General features: G+C 52.9%; 1 protein-coding gene across 2 annotated transcripts in view; it reads right to left on the reverse strand.

The window, feature by feature from the left end:
- Positions 1-9306: 9306 nt before the first annotated feature.
- PPP2R2C (protein phosphatase 2 regulatory subunit Bgamma) overlaps positions 9307-13356 on the reverse strand; it is a 139672-nt gene continuing 135622 nt past the window's right edge. For both annotated transcript variants that reach the window (XM_007172929.2, XM_007172930.3), the window contains exon 9: positions 9307-12067. In XM_007172929.2, coding sequence (XP_007172991.2) covers positions 11776-12067 — 292 coding nt within the window. In that variant the 3' untranslated portion in view covers positions 9307-11775. The remainder of the gene's footprint in view (positions 12068-13356) is intronic.

Genomic DNA, 13356 nt, shown 5'->3' on the forward strand with positions numbered 1-13356 from the left:
CAGGACCGGGTGGTAGGCGCATGGAGGGATTTGCAGAGGTCAGGCTGTGGGCGGCAAAGGCTCCTGCTTCCGGGAGCTGATCCCCACCCTCTGTGAGGGGGGTAGGGGACCTAGGTCTCTGAGCATCACTGTGGGTCTGGCCCTTTGTTTACATGGGGCTGTCTGGTCCTGAGAACTAGGTCCCACGGCCCGCCCCCTGCCAACATGTACACGTGAGAATTGTTAAAGGTTCATGTTCATGCTGTGTGGACTTGGCCAAAGTTACGTGGCCAGGAGGTGGCAGAGCTGGGACACAACCAAAGCCTGTTCTTTTTACAGGGCCACAAAGAAACCACCATTTTCCTGGGGCTTAAAATCCCTTTTCAGAACATTGCCCACAGCGGCCACCCTCGGGCCTGCCAGGAAAGAACTGTGCTGACCGCAGGGGCCACCGGCAGATCACACCATGTCTGAGCGCCTGCCAGGCCTTCATCCCTCGGGGCCTGCGGGAGCACCAGGGGCTGGTCTGCGGTGGTGGGTGGAGGTGGGGGGGGTGTCTCACGATGCTTCCCTGAAGCATCACAGCGTTTGCGCTGCTCGGGGAAGACCCAGTTGAGGCCAGGAGAGGGTTTGGCACCAGAGCTTCCCATGCATCGCAGTGAGACCCTCCGCTTCTGAGTGCCCCGGAGGGGTATTCTTTCCCGGAACCTGCCCTGTCCCTCCTCTTGGGGGGTGGATAGCGGTATCAGAAAGGCCACACTCCCCTTGTGGACGTGCTGCTAGAGACCAGTTCTTCAGCGTTCAGTTATTCAAATGCTCTTTTCCACTTTTTCATTTCCATTCCTATATCCCAATCACACGTCATGTAACTGCAAAAACCCAAATTTCTGCAGGTACCTATTTCAAAGTTGTCCATAAAGCAGGACCTTGTCGTTCTTGAATGTGCCGTGAGACAACAGAACCCTTTAACCGTCCCAGCTCCCGATCTGCATGTCCAGATGTCAGGGTTAAAGCCACACCAGCCCGCTGTGCACACATAAACCTCACCGAGAAGCTCTGGGAGAGCTCCCTGCGCCTGGCAGGGTCTTCACCGGGGGACCACTGCTGCTTGTCGTCGTGAAAAAAAGAAAATTCATTCGTTCAACAAATGCTGAGCATCTACGGTGTGCTGTGCTCTTCTCAGGCACAGGGGATGCAGCAGTGAGCAGAGCGGTCCCCACCCTGGTGGGAGTGACATTTCCTTGTGGGGGGCTGGGGGACCATCAGCCAATAATAAAGTGACATCATGCCCGGTAGAGAAAGGAGCCACAATCACCTGCCATGAGCGCTTTACAGGCTCCTGTCCAATTTGCCAGGGTTCGTGTGTTTTCTCCTTTAATCATCATGGCAGCCATTGCAAGATAGACATTTCCACTTTGAAGATGCGGGAGGGAAAATAACCACCCCCAGAGGTGTCCACGTGCGAATCCTCTAAACAAGGCAAAAGGGACTCTGCAGATGGGTTAAGGGTTTTGAGATGGGAGATGATCCTGGATTATCCAGGTGGATGCAATGCAATCACAAGGGTCCTTACGACAGAGGGGCAGGAGTATCAGGGAGAGAGAGAGATTGAGGATGATATGCTACTGGCTTGAAGATGAAGGAAGGGACCATGAGCCAAGGAATGTAGATGCCCCTAGAAACTGGAAAAGGCAAGGAATGGATTCTCCCCTAGAGTCTCCAGAGGGAACCGGCCCTGCTTGAGAGTTTTCATCTTGATTTTAGCCCAGTGAGACCCATTTCGGATTCTGACCTCCAGAACGGTAAGATAATGAATTTGGATTATTTTGGGTCACTAAGTTTGTGGTCACTGGTTACAGCAGCCACAGGAAACTCATACAGAGATGGAGTGGGTCAGGAGATTAGCGTTCTCCTCCAGCTCACACAGCCTGGTCTTGAGGGAGCTCAGACTCAAGCCCCCCCGCTGGCCCTCTGCCTGGCCATTTCCTCCCAGCTCCATAGAGCAGTTTGAAGTTCTCTTCCTGTAGTGGGAGCTGAAGTACACATTTATGGATGGCGGTACTGAGCGAGGAGGAGAGTAGCCGTCCTCCTGTTACACGGGGGACAGAAGACCTCTGTGTTCTGACCACAAGTGCTCTTGACAGGTGGAAATTCCCAGGGGCCTCAAAACCTTTCTGCAAATAGGGAGAGAAGGGGGGGTATAAATTATATATGAAATGAATGGATGAAAAAATAAGACGGACACAGTAGTTACTTTTAGAAAGTAGCAAAATGAATAGATTAGGATATCCTTAAAAGGGTACCTAGCTATGTTTTTATAATAAAATGTTGGGATGAAAATTACCCCCGCAGTCTTTACCTATCTGTACATCCAACCACCCAAATTCTAAAGTTTCCCTGGGAACCCGCTTAAGTCACTCTCTGAAAAGTGATATGACCCTAAATTCTCTACCGTTGGTGTGGGCTCAACCTCTAGGTGGATCTGAGTGCCCCCCTCTGTACCCCCTGTTCACATTGGTTGGTCTCCTTTGCTGAGTTCTGTGGGCGGACTTCTATCCCTTCTAATGCTTTGACCCAAGCCTGGGCCAAAACTCCCCTGGGTTCCCTGTCACTCACCTGAGCCAGGTGGACCTGAGCCGGGACCAGGGTGACACACAGCATCCTGAGTCCTGCTGGCTTACGAGGCAGCGCCGCCTCCAGGGCCCCCCGCCCCGGCTCACTCCTCAGGGCCCCGGGAGGAGGGCTCGCCCCAGTCCCCTCTGCCTGCTGCTGCCGTGTGTGTCCCTGCCGGTCAGGAGCACCTGCCCTCACACCTGGAAGAGGCCTCAGGCCCTTCACCGTCCCGCTTTCTCTTCCTTCGCGTCTCCTCATCCAGCTTCCAGGTAGAAGCACTCGTCGACACCCTAAAGACTAAAACCCCTAAAATCAGAGCCCAGCATCCATAATCTGCTCAGTCTCACCCCTGCCTCCCCCGGCCCCTCTGCTGCCCTGGTCCTGGCACTGAACTTACCTCCAGCCCCACTGCAGGGCTGCTGACCACCCCCCGTAGCTGGGACCCGAGGCCAGGGGAAGCTGTGAGCTCTAGCTCCTGGACGGGACACTTCTCCGGCCTTGGCTGATGTCCCGATCTCTGCGTTTCTCCCTTAATCCATGTCCTGGGTCCCCCCACCGCCTCTTCTTTTCGCTTCTGGGCTGCCTCCCCCATTCAGTCTCTGGGGATTCCCTCCCCCAAGGTGGTGCCCGTTCGCCCCAGATCCCCCTTGACTGCTGCTCTGGCGAAGACAGGCCAGGCTCTTTGATGGTGACTGGCCCCCCCAAGCAGGAGGGACAGGACGTCGGATGTGGGCCAGCGACAGGGCTCGAGTCCCCAGACCCCAGCACCCGCCGCCCCTCTGTGTGGCTTCTGAGACCCCTCACCCCCACCCCAAGGTACCGCCCGGAAACCCTTGGGTTCCTTCTCTCTGCCTGTTATCCCCGAAAGTGAGGGGTTTTGCTTGGCCTCCTTGAGGGTCTCTGCCCTCAGCATGGGGTTTAAGACCCAACCCAGGCAGAGAATTGCCACCCACGGGACCTAGAACCTCTCAGAGGTTCCCAGCTCCCTGGCTAAAGCTGGGTCCCACCCTCCACCCAGGAGTGTCTTCACCTCCCCTCGCAGCCTCGGCTGCCCTCAGGCTGGACCTGCCCATCTGGGACCCTCGCCTCAACTGCCCCTTCTCCCGAGTTTCTGCTCCTCTCCGGGACCCGCCTGCCCACGTTCACTGTCAGTGCCTTTGGTGAGTCATTTCTGGTCCCGAGTGAGTGATTGTCTCCGGCAGAGTCATCCCCGAGGTGCTCACGCCACCGTAGCAGAAGTGGACCCTGACCCCCTTGTACCGGGCCCACTGAGTGGGCATAGATCTCTTCCATCATTAGGACTGCTTGCTGGCAGCTCCCAGAAATGGACTCTGGCTGACTCTGGCTGCAAAGTCTTACTAGAACGCAAAAACGAGGGCTTCTCTGGGGGTTGTTTGGGTGCAAGCATTGTTATAGAACTCAGGTCCGGCTGTTCGCTGCTCAAAAATCAATACATGATTTTCCATTGGTAGAAATGGAAAACACTGCTTTTAATCAGAAAGCCAGCAATCTGGGGAGAAGGCAGACTCAGTGTCCCCAGAAAACCAACTCTGAAGGTTTTGCTCGGCCATGAAAGTTTTTAAAGGGAAAAAGGGAAGTAATTTCAGTTAATCATGGAGATGGGAGCTCAGGGCCGTCGCCATCCCCCTCTGTGTGCAGGCTTGTGTGCAGACGTGTCAACCCCTCATGATCTTTCTTTAGATAATGTCTTGTTCACACAGTTTGTGAGATTACTGAAGGGGAAGCTAGAGAAGAGATCTGGTCATCTGTTAATTACTTATTCTTTATTTCTACTTCTTGATCTACAGAAAGAACCAACAAGTTAGGAAGGTATTGTGTGAGCAAAAGATTTGAAAGGTGTGCTTGGGCCAGAGATGAGTAGGTCATGGGGGAGCCTGATTTAAAAGTTAGTCACGATGTAGTTTTGCTGAAGTGACAAGAGAAAAGGGATTTCCTGCAGAGGACTGTTTCCTGCAAAGAGCTACTTAAAAATCCCCCACTTCAGATATCATTCCATTTCTATGGGATTAAGGACGAAGGTCCATCTTCTGTAACTGCTTAATCCTGAGAAAGGGCATCGAGGTCTTAGAGTGAAAGGTATCGACATGGGTTTGAAGCATCTCTTTGCTGACAGTTTTAGCTGCCCATTTACAGATACGGGCAGAACAAGCTACCATTATTTTGATGCCCACAAAGATATAGATTATTATGAGCAGTAGTGTTAATCCCATTCTCTTGAGGGCAGTTCTTGGAATTGTGCTAGCCACAGATTCAATACTGCTCAAGATAGAGCGGCTTATGTCATAGTCTGGTCATCATGCAGTTAGCCTTTCCCTCTGGTGGCAGTTATAGTATCTGTAAAACAACTCAGGAATGTACATCAGCTACTGAATCTGTGACTCTATCGTCCTCATCGTTAACTGCTCGAGCCTGTCTTTTGTGACTCAGGGAGGCCTGGGAGACTTCAGCTTTTATACAAACAAGAGGCAGGGGACATAGAGGGACCTTTGTACTTGGGAGGGGGCCCGCACAGGGTTCTGCACAGTTCCAGCATCAGAAGATACCAGCACCACTCCATTTATCTTTATCCCTCACAGGTGCCCCTCTTCTCTGGTAGTAGAGCCCTGACCTTGAGCTGGACCTGTGGCTACCCAGGAACAGCCCTGTTTCCCAGCCTCCCCTGCTGCGGGCCTAATTTCTGGCCACTGGAAGTAATTGGAATGGATACAACATGCTTCTCCTGGCCTGAGGGTCAGGGGAGAGGTTGGGTTGGCCTCGCTTGGCTCCTACACTGACCCCATGACTAAAGGGGGCAAGACACTTGGACCGACACTGCACCCAGCCTGCACACATGAGGGAGCGGAGGTTTCTCTGAACCAGTTCACGGCCCAGTTACCAGTAGGGGGGAAAGTGGCTGCTGGTGGTGATGAACAGCATCCCTGCCCTCCCAGCCTGCACGGCTGCAGGGACTCCAGATTCTGGCCGGCAGTGCCAGGGGTCCTGGGGGTGCATGCAGAGCCCAGACCATCCTCCTGGGTGGTGTCGGTGGTTTGGTCAGCCTGCTGGCTCCAGGCGCAGCAAACCCCTCCTCCTCCCCGACCTCCCCCTCCCCCAGCCCCCTCCTCCCTCCCGCAGGCTCCCTGCTGCCCTCTGCGCAAGGCCTCTTCATCCTCAGCATGAACACAGGCTACCCTGATTTCCCACAGGGACCGAGCTGCAGGGTTTAGCAAGACTTCACTGAAGCTTGGTCCCAGTGCGAGGGCAGAGCGATGATGTCATTCAACAGGCTTCCAGGGGCCCCAGGCTCTGTGCTGACCACTTATGCAAGGATTTTCTTCTTTAATCTGCACCACCCCACGAGGTAGGGACTATCATTCTCCATGCCTTGTGGATGAGAAAACTGAGATGCAGCAAGGGTAGATCACGTCCCCAAGATCCACAACTGCCATCAAAGCCAGGCTTTGAATCCCTGAACTGGGCTCCAGCGTCCCTGCCCTGAACCACTTAGCCTCTGTGCAGCTCACATAGTGGGCACCCCAAAAACATTTGTTGAACGAACAAATGAGTGATTAAGCAGGTTTGTAAAGATAAATGGTGAAGTTAGTTCTTATTTGGCACCTCTCATAGGCGTTACATGTGTATTAAATGAATAAGTCACTTCTCCAGCCATCCATCTCTATTTTGCTTGTTTGTACATCTCTTTGCATAATTTTAATAATGGATTCCTTTCCATTTTTATTTTTACTTTGGTCCTCCTAATATTGCTGCCTCTTGCAGATGTCAGTTCCTCTCTGAAATTCATCCTGTCACTTGACTGTGTGGGCCCCACGTGAAATTCTAACAGCATCCAGGTAGAGACAATGGGGCTTTGTTTTTTAAAAGAGGACACGGCTGTTTTAAATGAATCACTCACAACTCGGGCAATTATCTTGAGCTCTAAAGGCTTCTCTGTTGCTAGGAAACCATCCCTCCAAGCTGGTAAGCCTTTGCTAAAGTTTCGTTGAGTGGTTCAACTTCTGCGGGCCCTGACCCAGCCTGCCGTTCCAGGCTGCGAAGTTAGTTCCCAGCAGAGGACAAGCAGGAACAGTGGCCCGAAAACACCCCTCAGACGTCACCCACGGGGCCCTGCAGTGGCTCAGGTGGCGGAGACTCCAGGACCCAGCCTGGGGGCACACTGCCTGGGGTCGGATCCCCAGTTTGTGGCCTTGGGTGAGGTACCCCTCTCTGTCTGTGCCTCAGTTTCCATCTTTGTAAAATACGGAAATCACAGCATCCTGTCTTACGGTGACTTGCCGATGAAATGAGATGACGCACACAAAGCCCTCAGCACGGTGCCTGGTGCAGCGCGTGGCTCAGAAGTGCCCGCTGTTAATACAACAATGACACGGAGCGTGGAGGGTCAGGATGCTGACGGGGCAGCTGGGTGGGTCACCGAGGGGCCCACACTCCAGGCCAAGGCTCAAGGGCACAGTCCAGGGGGTGTCAGGAGCCTCAGAGGCTCAGGGCTCGGGGGAAACAGGGTGATGGCTCTGCTTTCATCTGAGCAGAGGATGGTCTGCAGTTGGGAAGAGGTCTGGGGAGGGGAGCAGAGTTTGAGCCTTGTTTCACGTGGCCCCTGGAGTGCTCGCCCTGTGGCCTGCCCACAGCTCAGCCCGGGGCCCGTCCACGTGTGCCGCTCCCCGTCCGCGTGTGCCGCTCCCCGCAGGGCCCTGGCCCTCTAGCAGCCCCACACCCCTCTGTGCTACCATCTGGCTGCCAGCCCCTGAGCACTGCTCGGAGCTCCCGGCAAGGCCCCGCCCTGGCTGCCCCCAAGAAAGGCCACGTGGAGGCCGGTCCCGCCTTTGCTGCTCGACCTTAGGCGAGTACTTGGACCTCTCTGGGGTCCTCATCTGTGAAAGTGGGCAGGAGTCTGCTGAAAGTGTTGGCTGTGAGAGCAGAATGAAGATACCTGAGTGTGTCCACTCCCCAGAGCCACTGCGACAAAGGACCACAAACTGGAGTGGTTTAAAACAACACACTTATTCTCCTACAGTCTGGGGGGAGGAGGGGGGTCAGAAGTCCCACGTGGTCTCACTGGGCTAAAATCGAGGTGTCGGCACGGCTGTGCTCCTTCCAGAGGCTCTAGGGGAGAATCCATTTCCTTGCTTTTTCCAGCTCCTGGAGGCCACCCACACTCCTTGGCCTGTGGCCCCTTCCTCCATCTTCAGAGCCAGCGATGACAGGGGGAGTCCTCATGTCACACCTCTCTGACCCTTTTTGCATTGCTGCATCTCCCTCTGAGTACAGCCAACAGAGGTTCTCTACCTTCTGGGACTCATGTGACAGACGGGTCCTCCCTGGATAATCCAGGATACGCTCCCCACCTCAAGGTCCATAATCTTAATCACACCTGCGGAGGGCCAGAGCTGGTGCTCAGTCAGTGCTGGGTGGGGCTGATGCCACGGTATCGTCACCATCCTTTGGGCATCTGCCATGCGCCGGCGCTTCCACCATCTGAGTTTGAATCCAGACTCCTCAACTTAACAAGTCCTATGAATTTCGGCACAAGTTAAATCTTAATCTCTCTAAGCCTCAGTTTCTCCAGGTGTAAAATGGGTATAACACTAGTACTCCCCCCCTTCCCCCACAAAAGGCATAACTTGAAGCCTAAACGAGATACTACATGTAAAGCCCCCATACAATGGGGTCACAGGGTTTAACGAGGTATTTTTTATTACCTCACTAGTCATCCCAGCAAGAAGGAGTGGCATCGCCCTCTATTTACACACGGGGTTCAGAGAGGTTAGCCCATTGTCCAAGGTCACACAGCCCGGAAATGGCTTTCTCCTCCTTTATCCTCTGTCCCGGGGTGGAGTGGTTGATGGAGAACTTAGCCAATCAAAGTCCTGCCAGCAGACCCACCAGGACAGCCACTTCCTTCCTCCTGCTGGGCCCGAAGTTAAAACGCCCTCTTGAAAGTGGAGGCAAGGCCTGGGCTCCCAGGAAGGGAGCAGGGAAGCCATGGGGTACACGAAGCGCTTCCCCACACAGTCTCTGGCTTATCTCAGCCATCGCAGCATGCGGGGCTGGGCCTCTCTGGCTTCCAGAACCAATCCAGATGCCCTGTGGTCTGGCTCCTCCCAGATCTTGTTCCCCAGGACACTGAAGCACGTGTGGAGGTGCTGCTGGGGGAGCACCGTATTAGGAGTCAATTGGGCCAAACCAGACACGTGGCCCCAGCACCTGCTAGCTGTGTGATTTTGAGCCACTTCCTTCACCTCTCTGAACCTCAGTTTCCTCATCTGTACCATATTCTCAAGTTGGATGTGAGGCTCAAAAAAGGCGAGGGGAGAGTGTGAGAATATTTGAAAATCATGGTGGGCTATGCTTCCTTGCTTCAAAACAAAACAAAGCAAAGCAAAGCAAAACAAAACAAAACAAGACAACTGTCATTTACTGAGAGCTTACGTGCCAGGCACTGCACTTTGCAGGCCTTATCCAATTTAATCTTGCCCCTCCCCTCACGACCCCAAACCACGAGGTCAGCGTTATCATTAGCTCCATTTCCTCAGTGTTGAAATCAGAGCTCGGAAAGGTTAAAAGCTGCCGTAGGAGCTGGATGCAGGAAAGCCTGGAAGTGAACCAGGCTTCCCATGTGTATCCCCACCCTCCATATGCCTCCTGACGGGACCTGTGGCCCATTAAAAACAAACAGCATTCCAAGCCTCATTTTCCATGTAACGTTTGTTATTTTATTGGAAAAAGCTGGTATTAACATATTTATAATTTTATTCAACAGTTGGATAGTTTGTGAGACACCAAAGAAAACAAGAATGCACCTATGAGTTACAGAGTCCAAAATGGTCAGGCCTGTCTACTCTACCACCACTTATCCGATGCCACCGAGCGATCAGTCCTCAGAGAGTACTGAAATAAAAACAAAAACAACCCGACAACTTCACAATGACTATGTGAACGCCCGTACATTCAAAAAGAGCAGAAAATTTAAACGGTAAGGAAGCAAAGTTTGTGACTATGTTACTGGCCCTTCTGCCATGTCTAGTTTTGCCCCTCCCCCTCAGCATCTTTTCTCAACACACATTTTATTCATAATTTGCTTTGGACATCATTATTTTCCAGGGATCCAAAGACATGCTTTTTCTTCTGAGAAGATCTTTTTCTTTCTTTCCCTTTTTTTTTTTTCCTTTCTGGTTTGGTATCCAAAGTTTACAACAGAGTAAGGAACCAGGAACTGTATTAAGACCTCCTTTTGAATACAGATTTGCACTTTGTAGAAATGGTCCATGTTAAATCTACGATCTGACAGTAACCTCTATCTGCAAATGCAAATTTCCTCTCAGCATCTGAATCACAAAGGGAAATGGATCGCACCAAATACCCCAGTAATTGTGTAAGGCCCTCAGAGCTGGATTTTGGCTTCAACAAGATTTCTATACAATTTACCACATTTTGAACCTCTTTACAAAGGGAAAAAGAGGAATCCATCCCTGTGATTGTTAACTTTAGTTAGAATAGATATGTACATATAATACTGTCCAGGTCACCTGGATTTTACAGTGATATATAAACAAACATTCTTCATTCATGTTGATTAAAAAAAAATCAATGGACCCATTTCCTTGTGTAATTATCGTATGGCTGGAAGTGAGTGCACATGCGTTCTGTGCTTTGACACACACAAAAGTAGACCATTATCTGTTGAGAAAAATCTCGGGTTGGGCTTATTTCCTGGGTTAGGTTACATCTAGTAAAAAAAAAAAATGTCGGATTCGGTCGGGCTTCTGAACTCCGCTTTTTGAATCAGAACGCAAGCCACGTGGTTCTGCTGCCAGTTCCAAGGGCAAAGACAAGTGGGCGTGGTTGGCGAGTGGGCCGATCTGGTCCTGACAGAGCGGGAGGAACTGTCCTGGAAATACCGCATTCTCTGTGGCCCGAGGGGAAGTGTCCTTTGGGACTGTGGGTCATAGAAGAAAATTTATCCTAAAATGGTGATAACATGCAATTCTCTTTTGGAGGCAGTTCAGTGCATCTGGAAAAGGAGCTGGGGTACAGATGTGGGGTGGAGAGAGGGCGGAGTTCCTCGTTACCCAACAGGCGAGTGGCACCCCGGGGGTCTTCTGCATTCTGTGTCTCGATTCTCCCCGGACCCTCGTCATTGTCCCACCTGCTCTGTCCTGCTTCACAACATGAAGAGATGTTTCCAGAAGCTTCCAGGCTAGAATGCTGCTTTAACATGAGCCACCAACATGGTGGGTTATAAAGGGCCTTGTGGGAGGGCCTGGACGGGATTCCTGACTCCCCCCTTGGTTGGTGCAGGCCTTGGGCCTCAGTTTTCTTGTGTGCACAATGGGAATGACAAGTTATTCACCTTTAACCCCTGGCACCTGGCACAGAGCCTGGCACTCAGTGCACAGTTGGCATTTATGGAGGAAATGAATAGGCAACCACTTCACAGGGTCGTTATGAAGATTCAGAAAGATCATGGAGGGAGCCAGTACGAGTTCCCACGAGGTGCCAGTGACGGTTGCAGGATGACAGGAGAGCCACAGAGCGGCTGTAGGGATGGACCCACGGGCCTGGGGGGTCGGCACCACGCCCAGCACGGGGCAGATGCTCGCAAAGGGTGGTTTAAATGGTGAAGAAAACAGGCACACACGTGGGATTCCATTCCCCTTCCTCTCAAGAAACTGTAACAGACCTGGGATATTCAAAGACATTAAAATAACCTAAAAGAGGAGCTTCCGAATTCTCAGCATGAATTCACGATCCAAAAAGCAAAAAGGTGAGACCCTCGGCTCTGAAACAGTGGCAATTGCTCCATTTATCATCAAAAGAATCCCTGGCTGGCTTGTTTGAGCTTCGTTCTCTGTCCCCGGAGCCCTGATCTGGGGCCAGTGAGGCGCGCGAGAGAAATGGCTCCGGGGCTCCCGCGTCCCCAGAAAGGAACCTCTGGAGTGAAAAATTAACGCGCAGACGTAAAAATCCTAATAAGGTGGGAACGACTGCACGCGGTTAAAGTACGGGATGAAAGAACTGAACTTCAAGGCCGACAATCACGTCGGTTTACTGTGAATCCTTCTTCCTGTTTTCAAACAATCACCAGCAAAGGCGGTCCGGCCCCCGGATGCTGGACGGACGGCCCGGCGCCCCCTGGTGGCCGCTCCGCGCGTGGCCGTGTGGCGCCTAGTGCATGTCGGAGTTCACCTTGTCCTGGAAGATGTACAGGTTGTTGGTGGCCGCGATGGCGATGATGTTCTCGGCCGGGTGCCAGGCCGTGTGCAGGATCTTTTTGGTGAAGTCCAAGCTGTCCACGCTGATGTCGTCCCGCCTCCGCTTGCCGCCCACGCACACGCGCCGCGGCTTGAGCACCGCCCGGGGCTTGCTGCTCTCCCGCGACGCCTCCAGGGTCACATCCCGCTTGGTGTTCCGGTCAAACATGCGGAAGAAGTTGTTGTAGGCCCCGGTCATGATGACGCTGGCGGGAGACGGAGCGGCGTCAGGCGAGGAAACGGAAGAGGGAAGCCCGCCCCTCCTCCCGGGGCTGCAGGGCCATGGCCCGGGAAGCCGACGGGGGACACGCCTGCCTCTTCCCACCTTCTCTTAGGGTCTCTCGTCCTCCCTCACATCTCGGCTGCCTCAGCACACAGGGCCAGGAACTGAGACCCGTTTAATGCTCTGCCCCAAACATCATAAAAACATTCCTTTGTACTTTGTTTGCCCTTTAGTCCCAAAGAGAGAGCCCTAGACTTTCAGTAAGACCAGGCAACAGCAGAAGAGGAGCAAAGGGAAATAAACACAGGAGACACTGGGCTACAAACTCTGTGCTGACAAAGGGCAGGCCCCTGAATCAGCCAGATATGCCCTTCTGGCGGGGACCCAGGACCCGCCTGGTGTCTGAATAGTTGAGTGACTAAATGATCACTGTCTGCACACCATCAATGTGCAGGTGTTCACAGACCTCCCCGTTCTGCTGAAGAGCATTCTACATTTGTCCATCCACTCCCCACCTCTCCTAAGGAGAAGGGATTCCTGTTGGACCAGAGGAAGGATGTTAATCTACACAGTAAGAGATGGGAGAGAAAAGAATACCACCTACATGGGCCTGGGACTGGAGAAAGGGGTTGGGTTTTGGAGCAGCTGGGGGCAGGGCATACAAAGTAACTGGGGAGGTGGCAGTGAATTCCAGAAAACAATACTGAGGGTAAGGAAGTGGTCCCCGTCAATGTTCTTCAGGAGAGATGCGGACAGATTGGAATCCCTCCTCCCTTTAGGAGATGAACTGTGCTTCCTGACGGTGTCATTGCTCCAAGATGAGCCACGAGGCCCCCTCGGTTTACAAGGGTTATGCACATGAGCCATGTCTTCGGTATCACCCGAGTCACGGGAGTAATCCCGTGCGCTGGGCTGTGCAGGGTCAGATGCTCAGGCTCCCCGAATGATGTGGAGTCACAGGCTGAAAGTGACATATGTCCTCGTAACATATTTCCTTCTTGTGGGAGAACCTGGGCTGACACCAGGAGAGTGTGGTACCTGAGGCCCCAGCCTGTAGCGTCTTCATGGGAGACCCAGGGAAGCCCACCTCCCCGGGGCCCACATGAGAATGGACAAGTTGTCATTACAAGTCACCTGTCACCTCGCCTGTGGACCATCCCTTAATGTCGGTCCTTTCTAGGTGGTGATGGCCTGGATGTGGGCTGGGGAGGCCCCTCCGCTGCCTGGTTCCTGCAACTGCTCAAGGAGAGGGGTCTCCCCAGCAGAGGGAAG

The sequence above is a fragment of the Balaenoptera acutorostrata genome, chromosome 5 (assembly GCF_949987535.1).
Source record: "Balaenoptera acutorostrata chromosome 5, mBalAcu1.1, whole genome shotgun sequence".
Classification (NCBI taxonomy): Eukaryota; Metazoa; Chordata; class Mammalia; order Artiodactyla; family Balaenopteridae; genus Balaenoptera; species Balaenoptera acutorostrata.